The sequence below is a fragment of the Hypanus sabinus genome, chromosome 1, assembly GCF_030144855.1.
Source record: "Hypanus sabinus isolate sHypSab1 chromosome 1, sHypSab1.hap1, whole genome shotgun sequence".
Taxonomy (NCBI): Eukaryota; Metazoa; Chordata; class Chondrichthyes; order Myliobatiformes; family Dasyatidae; genus Hypanus; species Hypanus sabinus.
Genome location: NC_082706.1, coordinates 132,168,741 through 132,196,448, shown reverse-complemented (window position 1 = coordinate 132,196,448; position 27,708 = coordinate 132,168,741). Strand labels below are relative to the sequence as shown.

Below are 27,708 nucleotides of genomic sequence, written 5' to 3'. Positions count from 1 at the left end.
AGTAAGCTTTGTTAGCCGCCTTTGCTGTGCGTCATACCCCAAATCTGAAAAAAAGTACTTGAGGATCAGCAGGGCTGAAGGAAATTACAGAGGTGGAACGGAAACACCAAAAGATGAGGGTGGGAAGTGGAGATGCGGAGAGACCAGGATCGATGTCAGTCAGGAAATGCAGAATGATCCTCCACTGTTGCTCATCATTTAGGCAAAGCATTTGCTCTCTGGTGTGAACACTATTGTTTGATGACATTTGATGAAGCACGGCAGGTGAACCAGTTTAATCACTAACATATCTGTAATATAGACAAGCTGGTTTTTCAGGATTGTTTTGATTTTTTTTGCATTGCCAAATTTTCTAATACTTTTATAAGCATTATCTACAGTATGCAGGCCAATACAGTACACTCCCCTTCCATAATTTTAAGTAATTATTTGTATTTGTTTATTTCTTCTAAAGTATGTTGGCTACCTCTCCACACTACTTTGGAAACCGGAAACCCCAAAACTTATTCTTCAAGCAATATTCAGGCATCTCTGCCCCACATTCCCTCCAAAGCTGAGGGAAGAGCCACCGTTTTGTTAGGAAGTTCTGTGCAACAGAAAACGGAGGACTGGAGGGGCCTTGAGACCAGGATGATTAGGCATGTGGTACTGGGTGTGACCTTGGTACAGGGAGGGTGAGTGGGTTGGTGCTGTTTATGGAGCTGGGAACAGTGTCCATGAGGAGCCCACCCAAAATGGATCCCAGTCCAGTTGGAAGTACCTGACTTTCATGGAAATAACCAGAAATTGAGACTCCCAGGACAGTTTAGTCTAAGTTGCCTTGCAAAAAAACAAAAAATCCATCATGACTGCAGGTTGTGTATAACATGTTGCTGAGTGTAGTTGAGATGCCATCGACTCATGGTGACCCTATGGATAGTGTAGTTGTCCTAGGGTTTTCGTGGCAAAATGCAGAAGTAGATTGCCAGGCTTTTCTTCTGCACAGATACTACTGCTTCCCAGTTTGGGACCTGGCCAGGTTCAAACTCATGACCATTCCCCTTGAGGTCCACTGCACCACCAGCCAGACCGAATAGAATGGTACAATACAGAAACAGGCCCTTCAGCCCACAATCTCTGCACCAAACATAATGCTAACTTAAACACATCTCTTCTGCTTGCACATGATCCATATCCTTACATATCCCAGTTCCTGGCTGAAAGCCTCTTCATGTTAATACTTCTGGAGTGGTGCAAAATAGTTTGAAAATAGTTATCCTTGCATTTTGCTTTGGAGAACATAAATCCATTTTCAAACATGTAACACTGGAGAAAATATCAAAATATAATGGGATTTCTAGCCCATCCTTCTTCACTCCATGATAGAAGGAGGAATATTTGGAAATCTATCTGCCACCAATTCAACCACTCTCTTAATCTATTATCAATGCCTTTTATTTAATTTCATAATGCCCTTTATGTCATCTCGGGGATTTACAATACCATCAATCTTTGTGTAATTGAAAACCTGGGTATCTGGTTGACTCATGCATTAACTACGTCAGTGATAAATGTAGTGGACAGGTGAGACCCAAGCAGAAATCCTCTTGTGACAAACCAGAGTTTGTGTCCTACGAGATCATCTAGATACCCCCTACTCAATGCCTACTTTCATCTGCCACCTAACTGATCTCCTCAATACATGAGCTTCAGTTTTAGGCAGCTGTCTCATAGATGGAACTTTATCATGTACATTATAGGTGTCTGTATATACCTGTGATTACAAACCCAGGGTAATGTGGTTGGCATTTTACTGCTTCAGATTGTTCTGTCTGTTGTCATGTATGACTTTGAATAAATGGAGGTTCTTTCTTTCACAGTTAGAGAGTTGTTGACTACAAATTGTGATGTAATTATTCCCAGAAACGGTGGTGATTGACTAATTGCAGAGTATTCAATGCTGACGATTGCAATGTTATAAATGATTCAAATGCATTTCAAGCATGTCATTTGCTTTGAAATTATCTTCCTTCTATTCTTTGCTTCTAACAAATTTACCCTTCTTATAAAGTCATACATGCAGAAACAGGCTCTGTCAGCCCAATCTGCCCATGTGTACCATGAACCATCTGGGCTAATCCCATTTTCCCACATTAGACCTGTATTCCTTTACTACTTTCCTACCTAAGTACCTGTCCAAATACTTTGTAAACATTTGTAATTGGATCTGCCTGTAGCACAGTGAGCACAGTATTGTAGAGACACAAAGCAATGTCACAAAAATGTTTTTCTCTTTCTGTTCATTTCCATCTTCTCTTTATGTAGATTGGCTGAGACATCGAATCTCTTCAGGTTTTGGGGATCCTAAACTGGCACCATGTTTTGTGTCATTGTCTAAATGGGTACCCCTGAAAAATTCTGAAATGGCCTAAAAAAACGGACACATTGTTAAGGTGGTTCACACACAGTGGCTCACTAAAGCGGGATCTGTACCATTCCCTGATTGGCCCAGGCTCCAAATGGTCATTAGTTTATTATTGTTACATGTACCAAAATAGCATGAAAAGCTTTGTTTTGTATGCCACCCAGACAGAGCATTTCTTACAGAAGAACATTCAAGCACCAGCAAAAGGAAAACAATGACTGAATTCAGAATACAGTTGCAGAGACAGTGTAGTACAGTTGGACAAATAAGGTTGAAGGGCCATGACAAGCTAGACTGTGTGATCCAGTGAGAATGCAGTGCAGTGATCGGAGACAGGCGTTGATGCTCAGTCCTTAAAGGCACACTCCCTTTGTAGATTGAGCCCCAATGCCACGGCAGTAGGATATCCTGATATCTTTCCTGTTAGTAGGTGATCAGAACTGCTCACGGTACTCTAAATTTAGCCTCACCAACAACGTGTTCAGGTTCATGTTTAATTGCACCCAGCAAGTAATCAACAGGTATGAAACTGATGCCTTCTCTCTCATTGATTGGGGGATTTCAACCAGATCAGCTTGGAGAAGCCTCTGAACAACTACCACCAATGTATCACATGAGGAGCCAGCACACTTGACCACTGCACCAAGATGATGTGGTCAAGGGAAACAGAGAAGCTCTTACAGGGCTGCTTTGAGTCAGTGGACTGGACAATATTCAGGGATTCATCTTCAAGCATGAATGAATACGCCAGTTTCACCAACTTCATCAAAACCTCTGTGGATGAGTGTTTGCCTTTGAAAAAATACCAGATGTACCCAAACCAAAAGCTGTGGACGAACCAGGAGATTCATAGTCTGCTTAGGGCATTCAAAACCAGAGATCCCTATATAAGAAATCCAGGTACAACCTATGGAAGTCTATCTTAAGTGTGAAAAGAACCATTTCAATTGAGGTTAGCAATGGAAGCGGATGCACGCCAGCTCTGGCATTTTTTGCAGGCCATTACTTTCTACAGAATGAAACCTAACATCATGAATGACAATGATGAGCTCAATACCTGTTATGCTCGCTTTGAAAAGGAAAATAAAACTACATCTATATGAATTCCAGTAGCATCTGGTGATCCTGTGATCTCTGTCTCAAGAGGCTGCTATCAGAATATCTTTCAACAGGGTGAATCCTCCCAAGTTGTCAGGCCCTGACGGTGTACCTGGGAGGGTTCTGAAGAAACATGCCAGCCAACTGGCGGTAGTGTTCAAGGTCATCTTCAATCTCTCACTGCTGCAGTTGGAGGTTTCCACCTGTTTCAGAAGGGTGACAGTCATGCCAGTGCCTAAGAAGAGCAGGGTGAGTTGCCTCAATGACTATTGCCTAGTGGCGCTCAGATCTACAGTGATGAAGTGCTTTGAGAGGTTGGTAATCGAGAAACAACTCCTGCTTAAGCAAGGACCAAACTGCCGTTTGCCTGTTACAACAGTAGGTCTACAGCAGATGCAATCTCACTGACTGTCCACCTGGTCTTGGATCAAGTGGACAATAGTGATACTTAACTCACACAAAAAGGCGGCATCCATCATTAAAAATCCCATCACCCAGGACATGCCCTTTTCTCACTGCTGCCATCAAAGAGGAAGGTACAGAAGCTTGAAGACACATACTCAGTGTTTCAGGAGCAGCTTCTGTCCTTCCACCATCAGATTTCTGAATGGACAATGGGCCCATGAACACTTCCTTAGTAATTTTCCCTCTCTTTTTGCATTACTTATTTAAATTACAATTTATATATGCTCTTTGTAATTTATAGTTTTCATTACTATCTATTGCAATGTACTGCTGCTGCATAACAGCAATTTCATGACATATACCAGTGATATTAAACCTGGTTACAATTCTTATTCTGATTCCTGTCATTGTGAGTAACAGTACTCTATCAAACAGCAGGGATATATTTGTGTTATCACAAGATGTGTCATGGTGAGTTGCTCACCTTTGAAAATAGACACGACATCCTCAAGAGGCTAAAGAAGTTTGGCATGACTCCTTTGAAGTTCTACCAACTTTTATAGGTGCACCGTCAAAAGCCCGTCCTGCCTCAATGGGATGGACTCTGTCCTTAAGCCTGGTGATACGTGCTTTCATACTTCTGTGTTCTGTGCCTGAAGGGAGAGTGGAGAGGAGAGAATGCCCAGGGTGGATGGGGTCTTTGATTATGTTGGCTACTCAGTAGAGGCATTAAGAAGTATAGACAGAGACCATAGAGGAGAGGCTGGTTACTGTGATACTCTGATCTGTGTCCATAACATCCTGCAGTTTCCTGCAATCACAGGTAGAACTGTTGCAATTCTAAGCTGTGGTGCATCTATGGTGCAACTATAAAAATTAATGACGAAAGGGTATGAGTTAGTGATGATGGCCCATGTGTGCATAGCAATATAGTCAACAGCACCCTAGAGTTGTGGGAGGCTGCGGTCATGATGAATTCCATTGACTGATGTACCATCTGTTTGCCACTGTATTTCAATGTAAAATCTGGCAGCTGAGCGAATCTGTTACAGGTGGTGATGAAAGTGAGCTGTACAGGAGGACACAGTGCATTGGTAAGAAAGTGGCAGATGCAATTAGTGCAGTCCTACAATCGTACCTGTAAGAAATTGTTTTCTGTGACGTTGATAAACAGTAGCAGTCAAGGACTAGGGAATTTCGAACAAAGTTTTATCTAGAGATAGAGAATGTGAAAATTTCTCTCTCTACAGAGGAGTCCCAGGCAATAAAACTATTGCAGTGTTTAAAAGACTTATAGTTAGGTACGTGGAGAAAAGATATTTAGAGGGATAAGGGCCAAATGCAGTTTGGTGGGTCTCTTGGTTAATTATGGATAAGTTGGGTTGAAGGATAACTTATATGCGTGCTGCAGAACTGATGTTAATAAGTTTGACAAGGATCCTGGGGAAGGGGTGAACACACAATAACTGATCTGTTTGTCCCCTTTATCCATTCATTGTTCATTCTATTTTGATACACAATCCCTCAAGGAAATTCGTAAAAATAACATTAACTATAATGACTGGAATGCTAATCTTAGCAGGCAATACAGTGTGTTATGTAATGAAGCGTCGGTAGTAGAGTAATTGAGTAATACAATACAGAAATAACCCCTTCCATCCGACTCATCCATGCCAGCCACGGTGCCTTGCTGAGCTAATTCCATTTGCCTGCATTTGGCCCATATCCCTCTAAACCTTTACTATTATGAACCTGCTAAAATATCTTTGAAAATATTTTAATTCTACTCACCCCTACCATTTCTACGTGCAGGTTGTTCCACATACCCACCACCCTCTTTGTGAAAGAAATTGCCCCTCTGGTCTCCTTTTAAATCATTCCCCTCTCATCTTAAATCACCTGGCAACAATGCTCAATAGTGTTTGATTTCCCCCACCCCCGGAAAAAGACTGACCATCCACTTTATTTATATAGCTCCTTCAGCTTCCTTTGCTCCAAAGAAAACTCTCCTGGCCTATAGTCTCTCCTTATAAGTCAAGCCCTCCATTTCTGGCAGCACTCTTATGAATCTTTTCTGCAACCTCTCGGATAAATCCAGAGGCCTTAAAATCTTTAAACGTCCCAAATGCTTTGGACTCCTCTGACCCTGTAGAGAGAGTGAGGTCTGTATTCTTGGCGCTCTCTAGGTAAAACTTTCTCCTGAATTTGTTAGTGATGGTGTCTTTTACTTCCTAGATGTCTTGTGGACAAGTCCAGCACAGAACAGAACCACCCGTCCACCTCCGTTTCCTGTTTTTTTATGCCCGTGATTCCTTGGTGGGATGTGTTGATTCCAACTTGAGCCTTCCTTCTCTTTTGTTTCATTTACATAGTATTAATTATTGTCAGAATCTCCAAGAGATGGTACTGTGTCAAATAAAATCAGGGAAAAATGCTCTGTTTATGCAATGCACACTGTAGTTTTCTGAGCAGAATTGCAAACAATTTGCAAATGGTGGTGTCTGAAAAGAGGATGCTGTCCAAGTTGCATGCCATCTTGGACAATGACTCCCATCCACTCCATAATGTACTGGTTGGGCACAGGAGTACATTCAGTCAGAGACTCTTTCCACCGAGATGCAACACTGAGCGTCATAGGAAGTCATTCCTGCCTGTGGCCATCAAACTTTACAACTCCTTCCTTGGAGTGTCAGACACTCTGAGCCAATAGGCTGGTCCTAGACTTATTTCCACTTGGCATAATTTACTTTACTTATTATTATTTAATTATTTATGGTTTTATATTGCTATATTTCTACACTATTCTTGGTTGGTGCGACTGTAACGAAACCCACTTTCCCTCGGGATCAATAAAATCTGTCTGTCTGTTGATTTAAACTTCCCTACAATATTTACTCGTTCTGACGGAAAAGTGGGGTCCAATAGTGAAACAGGGTGTACGACAAGAAGTCATGCATCCCATAACAGGTTTCTGAACCAATACCTCAAGTATTAGCAGATTAATTCTGAATCTGACATATGACGAGAGATCCCAGGGTGAAAAGCTGTGGCCACTTGCCTTTGAACTAAGTGACACAAAGTCATATGTTGTGAACTATTTTGTCTTGTGCAAGGAGATATTAATCTCCCCAAAACTACTGAGTGGAGTGTGGGGAGAGTGAAGTGTCTGAAGGGTGCAGTTAATTGCAGATTCGAGAACTGTAATTAAGCTAAGGGTTATGAAACTAAGATTTAGATTGGCCACAGTCTTAATTGAATGGTGGAGGAGGCAGGAGGTTAATTTGTATAAATGTGAGATGTTCTGATTTGGCAAGACAAGTGAGGGTAGGACTTTCACAGTAAATGGACAAGCCCAGGGGAGTGTTGTAGAACAGAGGGATCTAAGAGTACAAGGACAAGGTTCATTTCAAGTGATGTGGCAGACAGACAATGTGTTGAAGAACACTTTAGGCATGCCAGCTTTTCTCAGTCAGGGCAATGAGTATAGAACTTGAGATTTTATGTTTGTAATTGGACAAGATGTTGGCGAGGCTGCACTTAGCATATTCTGTTCCGTTTTCTAGTAAGCTGGGAAGAGTGCAGAGGAGATTTGAGAGAATATTGCTGGGAGTCAAGGGTCTAAGCTACGGAGAGAGGTTGAGCAGGTATAGGAGAATGAGGGGTGATATTGATCCATGAACTCTTGAAGACTACCTCGCTGTTCCTTATTTGCACTTTTATTTACTTTTACTGCAGCTTATAATCTGTTACGCCTGCACGGTACGCTGCCACAAGTCAGTAGTGTCAGTGATAATAAGCCTGGTTCTGATTCTGATCTTGCAGAAGTGTATAAAGTTATATGGGGCTTAGATGGGATCTTTTCCCACAGAGTTAGGGAATAAAGAACTGGAAGGCATAGGTTTAAGGTGAGAGGGGAGAGATTTAATAGGAACCTGAGGGGCAATATTTTCTCCTAGAGAATGATCAGTAAATGGAATGAGTTGCAAGAAGTGGTTGAGGCAAGTATATTAATATTTTAATTGTACTTGGGTCGAGTGGCAGGGAAGCTGCGTGGCCTTGGTTGTAGCAAGGAGGAAGCCTCAATCGGCGTGTTTTTACAGCTGGCCAGAGAGAGGCCCCAGAGCTGGTGCGGCACAGCACGTAAACTGGAGTCAGTGCTGCCCCCAGTGTTCACTCAGCAGAAGACAAGCTGTATTGTGTTCAGCTGCAGCCCACTGCAACATTCATGAACTACCCAGGGTCTTGGGCTGTATATTTTTGTGTGACTGTATTTTACAGATATTTATATGTGCTTGCTATCTTATATGTGCCTTGTGCAATGTGTGACTTTTGATACTGTTTTGCACCTTAGCCACAGCGTAACACTGTTTCGTTGGGCTGTACTCATGTTTGGTCTAATGACAATTAAGTTTGAGGTTGAACTTGACAGGTACATGGATAGCAAATGCTTATTGAACATATGGCCCAAATCATAGCAAAAGAATAGATGGGAACCATGGTCCAGTTGGGCCAAAAATTCTGTTTCTGTGCTGTATGATTCTGAGGTTCAAAATTGCCTCCTCCCCATCAGCTTTGCTTCACAATGGTGTTTTATGTTGTCCTTCTAATCCAGATCTTCCCCCCAATCCTCGTAGGTGATCGAATCTGTGGGAATCCTGGTTTACAAGGCCTTAGACTGGGGCCTGAAGGACAATGAAGAACGGGAGCTCAGCCCACCACTGGAGCACTTGATAGACCGCATGACAAATATCCTGGACGAAGGGCTAGCAGTTGAAGGAAGCCTGGATGAAGGGTATGATGGTCAGGACGAAGAGGACGAACGGAAGGAAATTACCACAATAAGGAACTTTAAACATGTGATGATGGTGAGTCCGTATTTCAAATGACCCTCTCTTGCTTGACGTAGCTTTTATCTTATGTGATGGACTTTCATTTGTTGGATAAACATGAAAAGTCTCTCACTACACAACATTGTTCTGTTAACATTCATGGCAAACATGTCCCCATTTAAAATAAAACAATGGGTGGCTGTTGTTGGTTGTCAATAGATTGTCAGTGGGCAATCAGACTCGATGGCCTAGATCCTATGTTTAATCAGGCCAGTGGAATAAGATCTGTTTTATTAAAAGCTCTGACATAGAATATTTGCACCAGCGAGACCATTCTACTGATTATGCTCCGCATGTACCTCTGTTTCATCTAATTCCTTCGATATATCATTGAGATTTGGTTGCATCATTACAGGAAGGATGTGGAAGATTTGGAGTGGATACAGATGTGGTTTATACTATGCTGCCTGGATTCAGAATCAGAATCAGGGTTAAAATCACAAGCACACAGTATGTTGTAAAATTTATTGTGTAGCAGCAGCAGTATATTGCAATATATAATATTAAAAACTAAATTACAATAAGGTATAGTGAGTGTGTGTGTGTATATATACACACACCCCCATATTATATTAAGTAAGTAGTGAAATAAGAGAGCAGAAAGAAGTGAGGTACAGTAATGCATATGGTTCATTGTTCATTCAGAATTCTGATGTTGGAGAGGAAGAGTCTGTTCCTGAAATGTTAAATGTGTATCTTCAGGGTCCTCTGCAACCTCCTTTTATGAGAATGATACAGACCAATTTAGTTCTAATGATGGAGCAAATTAATTTCAGCAAATAGGAACTCAGCACTGATGGATTGTCATGGCGTCACATCGAGAATACCAGTGTGAATGTTTGGGATGCTGGAGCCCCTGAGGGTGGAATTGGAGAATGGAATGGTCATTGGTCGGGAGGGTGGTGTGGGGTGAATTCCATGCAGGTGTAAGGGGTGGCCTGAAGAATGAAAATAGTAATTGTCCTCCCTCAGAGGCATCCCATTCAGAATGCCTGGTGATCACAGGAGCCTCCAACAATTGGTGCCTGTGGGACAACTGATTCGGGTTTACTGCATTGTTCCACAAAGTGCCTAGCCTAGGACCAATGGTAACCTGTGTGTCCACGATACAGGAATGTTCGAGTTGCTAGGTGACTAACCATAAATATAGTTGGTCAAATTTCTGGTGTAATGAAAATGTCTGCTGTTAGACTTTACTCCGAAGAAATTCAATTTTTAAATGTGAACAATATCCAGTAGAATTTATCTTTTTTTATTCATTCAAGGGATGTATCCTTCACAGGCTGAGCCAGCATTTAATTGTCCATCCCACGTTGCCCTTGAGAAGATGGTGGTGAGCTAATTTCGTGAACTGCTGCAGTCCTTGAGGTGTGGGTCCACCCACACTACTGTTAGAGAGTACAGGTGTCCCCCGCTTTACGAATGTTTACTTTATGCCAGTTCACTTTTACAAAAGACCTACGTTAGTAGCCTGTTTTCGCATTACAAAGAGGATTTTCACTTTTAAGAAAATTTTTCCCATATAAATTAGCGCTTCTTCGCTTTATGCCATTTCGGCTTAAGAAAGGTTTCATTGGAACGCTCTCCCTTTGTAAAGTGGGGGGACACACCTGTATGCAGAATTTTGACCCAGTGACAGTGAAATAATAGCAATATGGTGTGGGGCTTGGAGGGCAACTTCCATGTGGTGGCATTCCCCATGCTTCTGCTGCCCTTGTTGTTCTAGTCGGTAGAGGTTGTAGGGTTGTAAGCTGCTATCTAAAGGTTCTAGGTGATTCGCTGTAGTGTATCTACATCCTACAGATGGTATAAACTGCTGCTGCTGTGCAATGGTGGTGGAAAGAAGAAATGGTTGTGCCTGTTGTATCTGTCAAGCAGGTTGGTACTTCCTCCAGCTTCTTGAGTCTTCTTGAAGGTGCACTTGTCTAGGCAAGTTGCAAGTATGGCATCACACCCCTGGCTTGAGCCATGTAGATGGCGGACAGGCTTTGCGAAGTCAGAACGTGAGTTACCACACGATTCCTTGCCTCTGACCTGCTCTTGTAGCCACTCTGTGAATGTGGCTATTCCAGTTCAGTTTTGGCTCACTGGTAACACCAAGATATCAACGCTGCAGGATTCAGTGATAGTAATGACATTGAACATTATAGTGTGAAGCAATGGAATGTCTCTTGTTGGATATTACTTGTCACCTGTTTTACAGGCCTGGATTTTACCTCACTTCATTTTAAATGTAGACTGCTTCATTATCTGAGAGGTCATGAATGGTGCTGACTGCAGTGCGATTATCAGCCGACATCCCTACTTCTGACCTTAGCACTGAAGGAAAATCACTGATGAAGCAGCTGAAGACGTTTAGGCCTAGGACACAACCCAAAAGAGCTCCTGCAGAGGCAACCTGTGGCCGTGATAATTGACCTCCAAGCACCACAGTCATCCTCCTTGGTGCTGGGTATAATTCCAACCAGCTGGGCATTTTCTAAGCATTTTCTTTTGCTTTGTTAAAATAAATGTATTTATAATAAATAAGTGCAATTACTATGCATCTTCTTCTACACTCATTGTGGCCTTAGTTTAGTGCATTCCCTCACAATACACCAATGTTCATATTTCTTCCTTCAACAGTCCACCATGAAGCATTTGGTAGGCAGGTGGACAACCCCACAGTGTGCATAGGCTGTTACATGGAGAGTTTAGAGTAGACGCTCCACTCAAAGAGACATGCTGTCAGTATCCCCTCTGAGAGTATCCAACGTTTCTATGTGACTGCATTTCACTACTCCATTTCAGATGTTCCTTCCATCATATTAACACGCACTTCACTTGAACTGTGTGTTGATTAGCACATATTACTTGATTAGCATCATTAATCATTACTTACATAGTGCCAGCTTTGCTTAAGTAACCGTATATTGTACCGATGAGCTCGGAGTGATTAATGTTCAGTCTGCCTGCTTTAACGAGGCAGAAGATGGGAAGTTGCTTTCTGCAGTATCTGCAGAATCTCTCGTGTTTATGAGTTGCTTTCTCCAGCTGTGTCACCAGCTGCTGTCATCCTGGCCTGTCAATGCATATTTAAACTACTGTCTTTTCATTGGCCATTTAACTGAAAGAATTTTCTGACAGCAATTGGGTGAAACTGTTTTTGTCCCAACTTTAGATTTAATTTGTTATAAAATCTCTGGCAAGTCTACTTCAATTAGTAAGTGAAGTCACTCTCCAGTAAGATTGGTGCTGATGTGTGATTACCTCTCTACACTGGCCACCTAGCTACAGGAAAGATGTAAATAAGGTTGAAAAAGTCTACAGAAAATTTACAAGAATGTTGCTGGGACTGGAGGACCTGAGTTATAAGGAGAAATTGAATAGTTTAGAACTTTATTCCTTGGACCGTAGAAGATTGAGGCGAAATTTATCGAGGTATCAATAAGGTGAATGCAAGCAGGCTTTTTCCATTGATCTTGGGTGGGATTATAACGTGGGTTAAGGTTGAAAGGTGAAATGTTTAAGGGGATCATGATCCTTTAAGGGGCCTTCAGCCGATGTCTGAATTATTAGCAGTGATCTATGGTACGGGTGCAGGTCAATGGCACTTTAAACGGTTTGGCATGGAAGAGATGGGCCGGAGGGTCTGTTTCAGAGTTGTACTTTTCTATGACTATTATTGGTCTTTTGTGCATTTATTTAGCATTTGTCACAATCTCAGGCGTTCCTTGGTATTTCATGGCCGCTGCGCTTTGAACTGTATTCATTGGGTGTAACATGGGAAATGTGGCAACCATTTGCTGCATTGGAAGATCTCAAGATTAGCAAAGAAATGAGGACAAAATAACTTGTCTTTTAATGACTGCATGAGGTTAAGAGTTGCCGAAGACACTGGTCAGACTCCCCTGCTTTGCTGTAGAAGGCTTCATTGATCGATTTGAAATCTGGGAGTGTGGCATTCCCTCCAGAAGTGCCTTCAGAGGTTCTCTACTCTCTCACAAGCAATTCTTGCTCCTAACTAGGTGATGGTGAATATCCACATTAATGATTGTCATTGATGAGTTAAAGGTTAAGGAGGGTGACATCTTCAGAATTAGAATTCTTCTTTGTTTAGCTCAAGATTGTAGGAATGGTGAAAAATGTACTAAGTTAGATGGTGAGAAGCTGCACACTTAGATGATCGTAGTCACAGTGATCATGGAAACAGGACACTTGGCTCACGGAGTTCACGCTGACAATTATCCACTCATTTATATGCTTATTATTTTGTTTTATGCTTTGCATATTCTCATCAGATTCTACAACTTCCAAACCAAGTGCAATGTACAGTTACTAAGTATCTCTTACTTATCACCCACCAGCTTTCTTCTTGACATTCCCCCAACTGGCTCCATCTGCCTGTCATCCTCAACCTCACCTGGTTCAACCTATCACCTACTAGCCACAGAGTCACTCCTCCCTCCCACTTCTAAAACCTGGCCATCTTCTTTCCATACTCGCAGTCTCCCTGCAGCGTCTTGGCACAAAATGTCAATCATCCCAACAGATCAACATGTTTTTGCTTACCCTTCCATGTGGGAGGAAACTGGAGGAACCCCATTCAGTAACAAGAACTCACAGACAGCTCCTGAGGTCAGGATTGAACTGGGCACTGTGAAGTCACCAGCTATGCTAGGCTTAATTCCTTCCTACTCAGCTTGATGGCAGACTTTGAAAACACTGTATTAAAGCTGCTTTGGATGTTGCACTGTTGGTGCCATGAGTTTTACTTATTGGTGTCACCCTCTAGTTTCACTTTCTTCAATTTTACCTTGCTCCACTTCAGGCACATAGGCTGAAGCTGTTGGGGTCCTTCATTAAGTATATGGATGAGGTCAGTGGGGGCTGATTACTTTTTTCCAACATGGATGCTAATGTATGGCTTCCTGTCAAGTTCAAAGCCATTTGTGGCCATTGAAGTCCCAACCAGATGTTTTATTTAAACTACAATAGCAGCAAATGTTGGAAATACTCAGCAGGTCATGCTACAGCTCTGGGAAAAGAAGCAAAGTTGACATTTCAGGTCCAAGAATCTTCATCTATAAAGCTGCTGTCCGATTCCTGAGCACAGATTGGTTCCATAAGCCCCAGTAGACTAACTCCTCCTATCTGCTCACTTATGGATATGGGGACAAGGCAGGAACCGGGTATTGATAGTAGATGATCAGCCATGATCTCAGAATGGCGATGCAGGTTAGCGCAACACTATTGCAGCTTGGGGCGTCGGAGTTCAGAGTTCATTCCCAGCGTCCTTGGTAAGCAGTTTGAATGTCCTCCCCAAGGAATGCCTGGGTTTCCCTGGGTGCTCCAGTTTCTTCCCACACTCCAAAGATGTAGTGTAACTTGTCATTGTAGATTGTCCTCTGATTAGACTAGGGTTAAATTTGGGGTTGTTGGCGGAGTGGCTTGAAGGGCCAATTTTGTGCTATATCTCTTAAAAAATAATTTTTTTAAAAAATTTAACAGCACCACTGGCTCAAGGGAAGCTTCTGTTTGGCTGCTTGAAGACTGTGAAACAGAGCTCTGTGGCATCCCAAACAATTTTTCTCCTGGAACACGTGACGATAATAAACCAATATGTCTTAAGTGTCACTCTTACCTGCTTCCATCACCATCCCTGGCAGCCTGTTCCGCGAATAGGAATTGGTATTGTTTTTATCATCACATGAAAAGCTTGTCTTGCATACTATTCATATGATCAATCAATACACCGTGCATTGAGCAAGATAGAACAAGGTAAAACAATGGCAATGCAGAAAAACAATGACAATGCAGAATAAAGCAACAGTTACAGAGAAAGTACATGCAGGTAGACGATAAAATGTCAGATTCTAATGAAGTAGATTGTGAGGTCAAGAGTCCATTTTACCGTGTCAGGGGACTATTCGGCTTAGGAGCTGCTTTTGAGCCTGTGGCATGTGCTTCCAGGCCGATGAAAGAGGGGAGAAGAGAGAAGGCTCAGGGTGAGTTGTTTCTTACAATCATTAATAAACGAAGGAGCCAAATAAACTGAATATATTGCTTATTTTTAGTGTCCTGCATCAATTATCTTCTGTGGGGTATGTGCAGCAATTCCTGCCAATTAATTTTTAATTCTTTTGAGGTTCCTAAAGCCTTCCTGAAGAGTTGGCAGCTTTAGCCTTCAAGCTCAGCTGGTGACCCGGAAGGCCGATGTCTGAATTATTAGCAGTGATCTGTGAGGCTAATTTAATTTTACTGTCATTGAATTCCATTTTACAACTTCAGCAAATAAACCTTAATTTACTGCTAGCCATTTCATCAGTACATTAAATAAATAAACGTAATGTTCCAACATTTTAATGTTGCCATGTGTGCTGAATTCTTCATTAATGAGGCAGGGTACATTGAAGTATTCAATGCTCACTCAGCCTTGTAAGGACTGACACAGACTGAAAAAATCTCCCTTTCTATGGATGACTGGGGAAGGTAAAGGTTGTAGTAACAGGAGGGGGGAAGGGAGGCCCGTTTGGTTGCCATGGTAGCTCTTTGTGTTTATCACATGATGAGGAGAGGCGCTGACATCCCTTATTTTTAATTAGCTTTGAAAGTTGATTCTGTAAGGAATCCAAAACCTTCTGAAACTGGTTCAAATTCAAATATAATGAGTTTTGTTCAATAGTCCAGTAAATGTTGTTGAACATCTAGAATTTACGTAATGTAGAATTATCTTGATTTATTGGTTGGAGTAAAGATTCTACCAACCTGTGAGGTGAACTATTATTCAAATTTATTCAAAATTCAAACCATTCAGTATAAACTTGCCTTGACTTCCACAGCCAATCCCCACTTTCCCCTAATCCTTGTGGAAGGAGAATGATCTAGCTGGTGGAGCCAAAGCATCACAGTGAGAGAGACCCGGGTTCACTCCTGACCTCCGCCGCTGTCTGTGTGGAGTTTACTCGCTCTCCTTGCAACTGTGGCATTGCCCCGACCTAAATACTCTGTATTCCTTATTTTTTTAATATCTATTTTTGCAGAATTTTGTTATTTATAGTATTTTTATCTCTTTCCACTGTACTGCGGTAAAACAATATATTTCATGACATATACAGTAAATTAGTGATTTAATTCCATTGTATATTACCCCCAATGTAGATCTGCAGTCAGAACATCAGTGACAGATTCTCACACAGACCCCCTCTCACCCCACCACACCCACGCACACCCCACCACACACACACACACACCCTTGCACACCCACGCACACACACCCCACAATACCCACACACACAAAACCACACCCATGCAGACCCCACCAGACCCACTCACACCCCACCACCCCCACTAGTCCATCTGAACCCCACACTCACCAGCCCAAACCTAGTGACCCACCTGTACTCCACACCCACCGGTCCACCTGTACCCCAAACCCACCGGCCCACCTCTATCCCACACCCACCGGTCCACCTGTACCCTAAACCCACCGGTCCACCTGTACCCTAAACCCACTGGTCCACCTGTTCCCCACACACACCGGCCCACCTGTACCCCAAAATCACCGGCCCACCTGTACCCCAAACCCACCGGTCCACCTGCACCCCAAACCCACCGGCCCACCTCTACCCCACACCCACCGGTCCACCTCTACCCCAAACCCACCAGCCCACCTCTACCCCAAACCCACCAGCCCACCTCTACCCCAAACCCACCGGCTCACCTCTACCCCACACCCACCGGCCCACCTGTACCCCACACCCACCGGCCCACCTGTACCCCACACCCACCGGCCCACCTGTACCCCACACCCACCGGCCCACCTGTATCCCAAACCCACCGGCCTACCTGTACCCCACACCCACCGGCCCACCTCTATCCCAAACCCACCGGCCTACCTGTACCCCACACCCACCGGCCCACCTCTATCCCAAACCCACCGGCCCACCTGTACCCCACACCCACCGGCCCACCTGTACCCCACACCCATCGGCCCACCTGTACCCCACACCCATCGGCCCACCTGTACCCCATACCCACCGGTCCACCTGTACTCCACACCCACCGGTCCACCTGTACCCCAAACCCACCGGCCCACCTCTATCCCACACCCACAGGTCCACCTCTACCCCAAACCCACCGGTCCACCTGTATCCCAAACCCACCGGCCCACCTCTACCCCAGACCCACCGGCCCACCTGTACCCCAGACCCACCGGCCCACATGTACCCCACACCCACCGGCCCACCTGTACCCCACACCCACCGGCCCACCTGTACCCCACACCCAGCGGTCCACCTGTACCCCACACCCAGCGGTCCACCTGTACCCCAAACCCACCGGTCCACCTGTACCCCAAACCCACCGGCCCACCTGTACCCCAAACCCACCGGTCCACCTGTACCCCACACCCACCGGTCCACCTGTACCCCAAACCCACCGGTCCACCTGTACCCCAAACCCACCGGTCCACCTCTACTCCACACCCACCGGCCCACCTGTACCCTAAACCCACCGGCCCACCTGTACCCCAAACCCACCGGCCCACCTCTACCCCACACCCACCGGCCCACCTGTACCCCAAACCCACCGGCCCACCTGTACCCCAAACCCACCGGTCCACCTCTACCCCAAACCCACCGACATGGCAGTACTCTGTAAATCCATGGCTAGGTGTTTTTGATGGCCCCTGAACTACAGTGACACACTCTCACTGTTGGTCTTGAATGATTAAGGATTGAAGATAAATTTGCTGTGATATGTTGGTACAACCTGAAACACAAAAGATTAAACAATTATAATAATAAATAAACATATAAAAATATGCTTTGATGTTAAAGTGTGGATGTGGAGTAGAATCTGCATGAATACCAGCATGTATTGGTTTATAGGTAATGCCACTGGCTACGGCCAACAGATCATCTGCAGCTAATTGCAGAGAAGCCACTTGTCAGTAATATAGTTATTCAAATACTATGGAAGGGGAGTGAGACTGAACACTTTCTCTAGAGCCAGTGAAAGCTTGTAGGATGCTGGTTGGTTTTGATTTTGAGTAAAAATGAAGAGATTTGAATGGCCCGCTAGATTTTGGCTAGAGTTTTTTTAGCAAGTTCCACCCACACCCACTGACCCACCTGTACCCCACACCCACCGGCCCACCTGTACCCCAAACCCACTGACCCACCTGTACCCCAAACCCACCGGCCCACCTGTACCCCAAACCCACCGGCCCACCTGTACCCCAAACCCACCGACCCACCTGTACCCCAAACCCACTGGTCCAACTGTACCCCACACCCACCGGTCCACCTGTACCCCACACCCACCGGTCCACCTGTACCCCACACCCACCGGTCCACCTCTACCCCACACCCACCGACCCACCTGTACCCCAAACCCACCGGCCCACCTTTACCCCCAAACCCACCGGTCCACCTGTACCCCAAACCTACCGGCCCACCTCTACCCCACACCCACCGGTCCACCTGTACCCCAAACCCACCGGTCCACCTGTACCCCAAACCCACCGGTCCACCTGTACCCCACACCCACCGGTCCACCTGTACCCCACACCCACCGGCCCACCTGTACCCCAAACCCACCGGCCCACCTGTACCCCAAACCCACCGACCCACCTGTACCCCAAACCCACCGGTCCACCTGTACCCCACACCCACTGACCCACCTTTACCCCAAACCCACCGGTCCACCTGTACCCCACACCCACCGGTCCACCTGTACCCCACACCCACCGGTCCACCTGTACCCCAAACTCACTGGTCCACCTTTACCCCAAACCCACCGGTCCACCTGTACCCCACACCCACTGGCCCACCTGTACCCCAAACCCACCGGCCCACCTGTACCCCAAACCCACCGGCCCACCTGTACCCCAAACCCACCGGCCCACCTGTACCCCAAACCCACCGACCCACCTGTACCCCAAACCCACCGACCCACCTGTACCCCACACCCACTGACCCACCTGCACCACGCACCCCAACACATTAATGAAAAGCGAAATTTTGAGACGTGGAGGGGCCGGTTATTAATGTACCTTTTCAAGCAGCTTACAATTCTGAGTATATTGATGTAAAATAAGAAATGTAATTACTGCCTAGATGTTTCTGCTAGCTCAGGTCAGAGCAAATTGTGTGGGTAAATAAGCACAATATTTAACATTGGGTCTGCAGATTTCATATGTAAGATTAAACATGCTGTGCATTAGACTGTATAAATATACATGAATGATAATGAAAATAAACTTTTGATAACTATCTAACCTGCTTAATATAAGGGTACTAGAACTATAGTGTGTGATATATCAACAACTGATGAAATACTGTATAACAAATAGTGTATAAATGTACAGCAGTGTATTATGTATCTGCATGTGTGTATAATTAATATATTTAACAGTGTATGAGTTTGTTATAAAACCCACATTGAAAGGAAGAGCTTGAAACTGAAGAACAAATAATAAGTAACTTGCATCATGTGGTGAAGTATACTTCTGCTGGCACAATGATCTTTTTAGCTTTGGCTTGCAAGCGATCCCTTGTGTTTGGTAAGCACAGGCTGATTCATGCAAATATTCTTGGCTGTTGTAGCTAGAGGCCATGCCGTGCATTTGTTGTTGGAGATGCTCTGTTATTTTGTGCTGCTCGAGGTTTTTCTGTCTGATCCAAATGACTAGACTGTTTACGACAGCTAAAACGGAAGATGCTGGAAACACTGAACAGGTCCGGTGGCATCAGAGGAGAAAGAAATAGAACTAATGTTTCAGATTTTGAAGATCTTTAATTTGATCAGTTCCACATGATACTTTGTTATGTTTCTGTTACAGCCTCCTGCACAAAGGAATTTCCGCTAATGCCATCCTTTATTGTGCTACGGAAGGCAGTCTTACAGAGAACCTTAATGTCGTGCTGGTATTTGAAAGGGCAGGAAAATCATTGTTTATTGTAATTTATTGTAAAATGCACAATACATGTATGTACAGGTGCAATGAATCGCAGGAACTTAGTATCATATAAACAACACTCCCAAAAACATAAATTAACCATTAATTATCCACAATAAAGCTTTTATTTTAAGTGCCTTTTTAATGTGATGGGGATGTCATTGGGAAAGCTGTCATTTGCATAGCATGGCGATTAGCGCGACACTATTACAGCTCGAGACATCGGAGCTCGCGGCTCAGTTCCAGCGCACTCTGTAAGGATGTTGGTACATGCGTTCTTCCTCAGCACAGGTGGGTTTCCTCCAGGTGCTTCGGTTTCCTCCCATAATCCAAAGACGTACCAGCTAGTAGGCTAATTTGTTCAATGGTCCTGTGATTGGGCTAGGATTAAATAGGTGGGCTGCTGGTCAGTGCAGCTCGTTGGGCTGGAAGGGCCCATTCCACACTGAATAGAAACATAGAAAACCTCCAGCACAATACAGGCCCTTCAGCCTACAAAGCTGTGCCGAACATGTCCCTACCTTAGAAATTACTAGACTTCCCCATAGCCCTCTATTTTACTAAGCTCCATGTACCTATCCAAAAGTCTCTTAAAAGACTATTGTATCCACCTCCACCACCGTAGCTGGCAGCCCATTCCACACACTCACCACTCTCTTGAGTAAAAAACTTAACCCTGATATCTCCTCTGTACCTGCTCCCCAGCGTCTTAAACTTGTGTCCTCTTGTGGCAACCATTTCAACCCAGGGAAAAAGCCTCTGACTATCCACACAATCAATGCCTCTCATCATTTTGTACACCTCTATCAGGTCACCTCTCATCCTCCATCGCTTCAAGGAGAAAAGGCCGAATTCACTCAACCTGTTTTCATAAGGCATGCTCCCCAATCCAGGCAACATCCTTGTAAATCTCCACTGCACCCTTTCTATGGCGTCCACATCCTTCCTGTAGTGAGGCAACCAGAACTGAGCACAGTACTCCAAGTGGGGTCTGACCAGGGTCCTATATAGCTGCAACATTACCTCTCGGCTGCTAAATTCAATTCCACGATTGATGAAGGCCAATGCACTGTATGCCTTCTGAACCACAGAATCAACCTACACAGCAGCTTTGAGCGTCCAGTGGACTTGGACCCTAAGATCCCTCTGATCCTCCACACTGCCAAGAGTCTTACCATTAATACTATATTCTGTCATCATATTTGACCTACCAAAATGAAACTCCCCACACTTATCTGGGTTGAACTCCATCTGCCACTTCTCAGCCCAGTTGTGCATCCTGTCAATGTTCCGCTGTAACCTCTGACAGCCCTCCACATTATCCACACCACCTCCAACCTTGTGTCATCAGCAAACTTACTAACTCCAGTTAGTAACTCCACTTCCTCATCCAGGTCATTTATAAAAATCACGAAGAGTAGGGGTCCCAGAACAGATCCCTGAGGCACACTGCTGGTCACAGACCTCCATGCAGAATATGACCCATATACAAACACTGTTTGCCTTCTGTGGGCAAGCCAGTTCTGGATCCACAAAGCAATGTCCACTTGGATCCCATGCTTCCTTACTTTCTCAATAAGCCTTGCATGGGGTACCTTATCAAATGCCTTGCTGAAATCTATACACACGACATCTACTGCTTTTCCTTCATCAATGTGTTTAGTCCTCAAAAATTCAATCAGGCTCGTAAGGTACAACCTGCCCTTGACAAAGCTATGCAGACTATTCTTAACCATATTATGCCTCTCCAAATGTTCATAAATCCTGCCTCTCAGGATCTTCTCCATCAACTTACCAACCACTGAAGTAAAACTCATTGGTCTATAATTTCCTGGGCTACCTCTACTGCCTTTCTTGAATAAAGGAACAACATCCACAACCCTCCAATCCTCCAGAACCTCTCCCGTCCCCATCGATGAATCAAAGATCATTGCCAGAGGCTCAGCAATCTCCTCCCTCGCCTCCCACTGTAGCCTGCGGTACATCTCATCCGGTCCCAGGGACTTATCCAACTTGATGCTTTCCAAAAGCTTCAGCACATCCTCTTTCTTAACATTTACATGCTCAAGCTTTTCAGTCTGCTGTAAGTCGTCATTACAATCACCAAGATCCTTTTCCATAGTGAATACTGAAGCAAAGTACTCATTGTACCTCTGCTATTTCTTCCAGTTCCATTCACACTTTCCCATTGTCACACTTGATAGGTCCTATTCTTTCACGTCTTATCTTCTTGCTCTTCACATACTTGGAGAATGCCTTGGGGTTTTCCTTAATCCTGCTTGCAAAGGCGTTCTCATGGCCCCTTCTGGCTCTCCTAATTTCCTTCTTAAGCTCCTTCCTATTAGCCTTATAATCTTCTAGATCTTTAATGTTACCTAACTCTCTGAACACTTTGTAAGCTTTCTTCTTGAGTAGCTTTATTACAGCCTTTGTACACCTCGGTTCCTGTACCCTACCATAACTTCCCTGTCTCATTGGAATGTACCAATGCAGAACTCCACGCAAATATTCCCTGAACATTTGCCACATTTCTTCTGTACTTTTCCCTGAAAACATCTGTTTCCAATTTAAGTATCTAATTTCCTCCCTGATAGCCTCATAATTCCCCTTACTCTAATTAAATACTTTTCTAACTTGTCTGTTCCTATCTCTCTCCAATACTATTGTAAAGGAGATAGAATTATGATCACTATCTCCAAAATGCTCTCCCACTGTGAGATCTGACACCTAACCAGGTTCATTTCCCAACACCAAATCAAGTACAGTCTCTCCTCTTGCAGGCTTATCTACATACTGTGTCAAGAAACCTTCCTGAACACACCTAACAAACTCCACTCCATCTAAACCCCTTGTTCTAGGGAGATGTCTCCAAGCTTTCTCTATTTGTGAGCCAACCCCTCTTCCCCAGTCTCTTAAATTTGGTTCCCACCCCACAACAATTCTAGTTTAAACTCTCCCCAGTAGCCTTAGCAAATCTCCCTGCAAGGATATTGGTCTCCTTGGGATTCAAGTGTGACCTGTCCTTTTGGTACAGGTCACACCTGCCCCAAAAGAGGTCCCACTGATCTAGAAATCTGAATCCCTGCTCCTTGCTCCCTGCTCCAATCCCTCAGCCATGAGTTTATCCTTCAGCTCATTCTATTACTATACTCACTGTCATGTGGCACTTACTACCTTTGCGGTCCTGTTTCTCAACTTCCTTCCTAACTCCCTGTGGTCTATTTTCAGGACCTCTTCCCTTTTCCTACCTATGTCATTAGTACCAACATGTAACACGACCCCTGGTTCTCCCTCTCACTGCAGGATATCTTGGACACGATCTGAAACATCCCGGACCCTGGCATCTGGGAGGCAAACTACCATCCGAGTTTCTTTCCTGCGTCCACAGAATCACCTGTCTGACCCCCTAACTATAGAGTCCCCTATCACTACTGCCTTCCTCTTCCTTTCCCTACCCTTCTGAGCCACAGGGCAGGACTCTGTCCCAGAGGCACGGCCACTGTTGCTTCCCCCACGTAGGCTGTTCCTCCCCTCCCCAACAATACTCAAATAGAAGTACTTATTGTCAAGGAGTACAGCCACAGGGGTACTCTCTAGTACCTGACTCTTCCCTTTCCCTCTCCTGACTGTTACCCACTTGTCTGTCTCAGAGCCCCGGAGTGACCACCTGCCTATAACTCCTTTCTTTCACCTCCTCGCTCTCCCTGACCAGACGAAGGTCATCGAGCTGCATCTCCAGGACCTCCCACATCAGACACCAAGCACAGGAAACCGGCCTCACACACAAATACTACTTCCTTTCCGTAATTAACACAGGTAGACCTACCTCACCTCGTTACCATCTAAGCCCGTTGAGCCAAAGCCCTATCACTCTGATACCTCTCACTCTGCCGCCCACTCTGAACGCCTCCGAATGTCTAAATAAATAAATGAATTCCCCTCTGAAGTTGGTTGTATCTCAGATCATTTTCGAGAACAGTTAAGAATTATTCACATTGATGATATTTCAGTCAGACCAGATAAGACAGCCAGTTTCTTGTCCTGAAAGACATTTGTGAATCAGATGGGTTTTCCACCAACCCAGTACTTTCAGTCACAATTCCCAAGGGGAGCTTTTCATCCCAGATTAATTATTTGAATTTAGATTCCCAGCAGTAGGATTTATACACCTGGTTCCGTGTCATTGGCCAGACATCTGGATAACTTAACCACTTTGCTGCCGTTAATGTTAATTACCTCATGAGCAGATGAGCTTTGTATCATAAGGATTATGAGGCCAGTGGGGTTGATGTAGTTATGGGGGGGGGGGGGGGAGAGACGATGGATAAACTGGCGGGGTAGATAAAAAGGCTGTGTTGCTGTTTTTGTGGGACACTTCTTCGTTGGAACAAATGATCTGATTCTGTGTGGTTTTAATGGTGAATTCATTGCAAACTACTGCCCTGCAGTTACTGTTGCCCCACAGGCAGGAGAGGATGTGTAACAACAAAGTGCTGGCTGAGCAGAAGCTGAAACTGGGCCCTTCATTGTCTCCTTCTGTGACTTGTTATCTGCACTACCATAAGTTAATTCAACCTAGAGTCTCTGTAATATTGAACAAGGATTACTTCTGATATTAAGTTAGCTAGCTCTTGCTTTGTACATGTTATCAACAGTGTGCGCCTCTCAGCTTCAGTCTGATAAATTTAGACTGATTACAAACAGGAGTTAATCAAGATGCCAGCTCATGCCAAGACAATCTTTTCTCTTCCCTTAATGAAATTTCACATTCAGTGCTTGTGTAAGCATTTTTATCTTAGTGCATTTAGATTGAAATTAATTATATTGGTGGGAGAGCATGTGCACATACATTTATACACACAAGCCTGATTAGATGAACGAAGAATAATTAGAAGCCTCATAAAAGAGCTGTCTGCTAGAATGAGCCCATTTATTTCTGTCTGTGCCTCTCTATGTCTCCCCATCTGAACATATGAGTCATCGAGTTATACCGCCCAGAAACAGACTGCGTAACCCACTGCTGCCGTAGGGCAGATATCTTTATTAATCCCACTTACTGTACTTTGCCTGTAGCCTTCTGGGCATTGGTGAGTTCAGTGCTCTCCTAGCTACTTCAAGCGTCTGCCTCTACCATCCCCTCAGGTAATGCATTCCAGATTCCAACAACACTGACGTTGAAAAAAATCCTTCCCTTTCTCTCCTCGTACAAGAGTTGGGACATCACATAACAGCTGTACAAGACATTGTTGAGACGGCACTTTGAGTATTGAGTGCTCTTCTTGTTGCCTAGATATCAAAAAGATGTCATTAACTGGAAAAGATTCACATGGATGTTACTGGGACTGGGGTGCTTCAGCTATTAAAAGATGCTGGATAGGCTGTGCTTTCTGACCCTCAAGTGTAGGAGACTTAGAGATGATCTTATAATGGTTTATAAAATCATAAAGGATATAGTTGAGGCATATGGTCACAATCTTTATCCCGAAGTGGAATCATCTAAGATTAAGGGCGTACAAAAGGTTTATAGTGACAGGAGAAAGATTTAAAGGGGACTTGAGGGGCAACTTTTTCCTCACAGAGGGTGGTGGGTGTATGTGATGAGATGCCAGAGGAGATGGTAGAGAGGGTAAAATGACATGGACAGAAAAGGTTTAGATGGATGTGGGCCAAATGCAAGCAAATGGTATTGGCTCAGACTGTCACCTTGGTCGGTATAGACAGGTTAAGCCAGAGGGCCTGTTTCTGTGCTGGATAATTCTATGACTCTGAATGTCTTCCTTGTGATCTTAAACCTAGGCCCTCTGGTTAGCGATACTTAAGCTATGGAGAAAATATTACCATTGTTCACCTCATCTATGCCCCTCATAATTTTGAACCTCTTAGTCTTCTCCACTCCAAGGAATCTCCTCCTACCTGAGACACTTGGCCCCAGGCAAGCTCCTGGTATGTCTCCTCTACACCCTCTCCAGAATAATTACGTACATTGTGGCGACCAAGAATACAGACAAGATTCCAAATGTGGCCTCAATATTGCTCTAAAGCAACAACATAGCTTCCCTGGTCTTGTGTTCTGTGCCCTGGTAAATGAAGACTAGCATCCCAGATGCATTCCCTACTTCTCTACTTGTCTATGCTGCCTCCTTCAAAAGTTTGGTTAATCAAATTTACACAAACTTATGTAAGAGCACTTCTGCGTGTTAAATAAATGGTGTGGAAATGAGTCTTGTTTCCCTGCCTTTGAAATTTTAATGAATGGAACCAAACTTCATAATTCAACTACAATGTGCATTTGTGATAAATTGCCCAGCTGGTATAATTCCTCACACAAACCCATGACATCTGTCATGGAGAAGGCTATTGGCAGCAGACATAGGGGAACACCAGCACCTGCTGGTCCCCATCCAACAATACACACAAAATACAGGAACAGCTCAGCGCCAGGCAACATCTATGGAGGGGAAACAAACAGCCAAAGTTATAGGCTGAGACCCTACATTACTCCTGATGGAGAATCTCAGCCCGAAACATTGACTGTTTATTCCCTTCCATGGATGCTGCCTATCTTGCCAAGTTCCTGCAGCATAGTTGTTCAAGATTTCCAGCATCTGCAGCATCTCTTTTGTCTAATGTCCACACCAGTTTGTGTCATGTTGAATTGGAAATGTATCATTGCAGAAGCGCTCTCCCCATGCACTTTTTAAGAGCATCTTTACTCAGTAATTCCTGAAGGAGACTCACCTCCACCTTCTTGAGGGCAATTAGGGCTGGGCCAATAACACCCACGTTCTGGAAACTGAATAAAAACAATTATCGCTGAGAGAGAGAGAGCTCATAACACCGGTATTTAACATCCTTCTTACATTGAATGTAGTCTCAGCCCATTATCATTGTGTCACAGTGGAGCAGTTGCATTCAGGGATTGTGAATGGCCAGATTTGAAGGAATGATATTCAATGGGAGTTTCTATCCTGAAGCATCTCCTCAAACTATCCAGATGCATTACAGCCCGATATAGCAATGGCTCTGTTAAAGACTGTGAGAAATTGCAGACAGCACAACCCAGTCTCTCATGAAAACCAATTCCCTTCCACCGACTCTATCTGTACCCCACTGTTTCAGGAGAAGCAGCCAATGTAATCAACCCTTCCCACCCTGACGTTCTCTCTTCTCTGCCCGTCCATCAAGTGGAAGATACAAGAGCTTAAAAGCACGTACCACCAGGCTCAGTGACTGCATCTGACTCACTTTTATCTGTCTCTTGTCCGGATTTCTGCTATAATGAAGATGAACTCATCCCCTCATTCTGGCCACTTGTATCTTATTTGTCTGGCTGCATTGCATTTTGTCTATAACTGTAACAATATATTCTGCATTCTGTTAGTCCTTTTCCCTTTGTGCTATATACACAATGATCTTTATAGATGGCATGCAAAACGTGAGCTTTCCAATGTCTCAGAACATGTGTCTATAATTAACCAGTTACAATGCTTATGTTTCTCTCTGTCTGTCCCTCATGTTCCACAAAACCTGTTTAATCGAAAGAACCTTGTAAAAGAAAGGTGAAAACTTTGCTCTGGAGAGAGTAAAATAGAGATGGCTTGTCGAATCCTACCTTCTCTTGATACTGGCACTGCTGAGCTGTGCTTTTATTCCTTCCTTAGAATGTGGCGTCTCTGCAAAGTCACCATTTCCTTCACGTGGCTAGTTGCCCTGTGGTTTACTGCCCTGAGACTGGGCCTTGAACTAGGACAGGTGCTCTGGTGAAGGATCTCCCTGAGTAGGGAGTTCCAGGATTTAGACCTAGTGATGATGGAGGGTCAGTGATGTATTTTTAACTCGGCATTGAGGAAGGGGGACCTGCAGTTAGCTCTGCCACCTTTGATCTCTTGATGACCCAGACATGGTATGAACTGTATATGACACGTTCAGTAGCCAGTGGTGGAGGGAGTGATTTGGGTTTGTTATTGTCA

General features: G+C 44.3%; 1 protein-coding gene across 8 annotated transcripts in view; it reads left to right on the top strand.

Annotated features, from left to right (window-relative positions):
- LOC132397745 (protein spire homolog 1-like) overlaps nt 1–27,708 on the top strand; it is a 223,557-nt gene that overhangs the window by 78,238 nt on the left and 117,611 nt on the right. For all 8 annotated transcript variants that reach the window (XM_059976518.1, XM_059976536.1, XM_059976529.1 and 5 more), the window contains one exon: nt 8,542–8,772. In XM_059976518.1, coding sequence (XP_059832501.1) covers nt 8,542–8,772 — 231 coding nt within the window. The remainder of the gene's footprint in view (nt 1–8,541; nt 8,773–27,708) is intronic.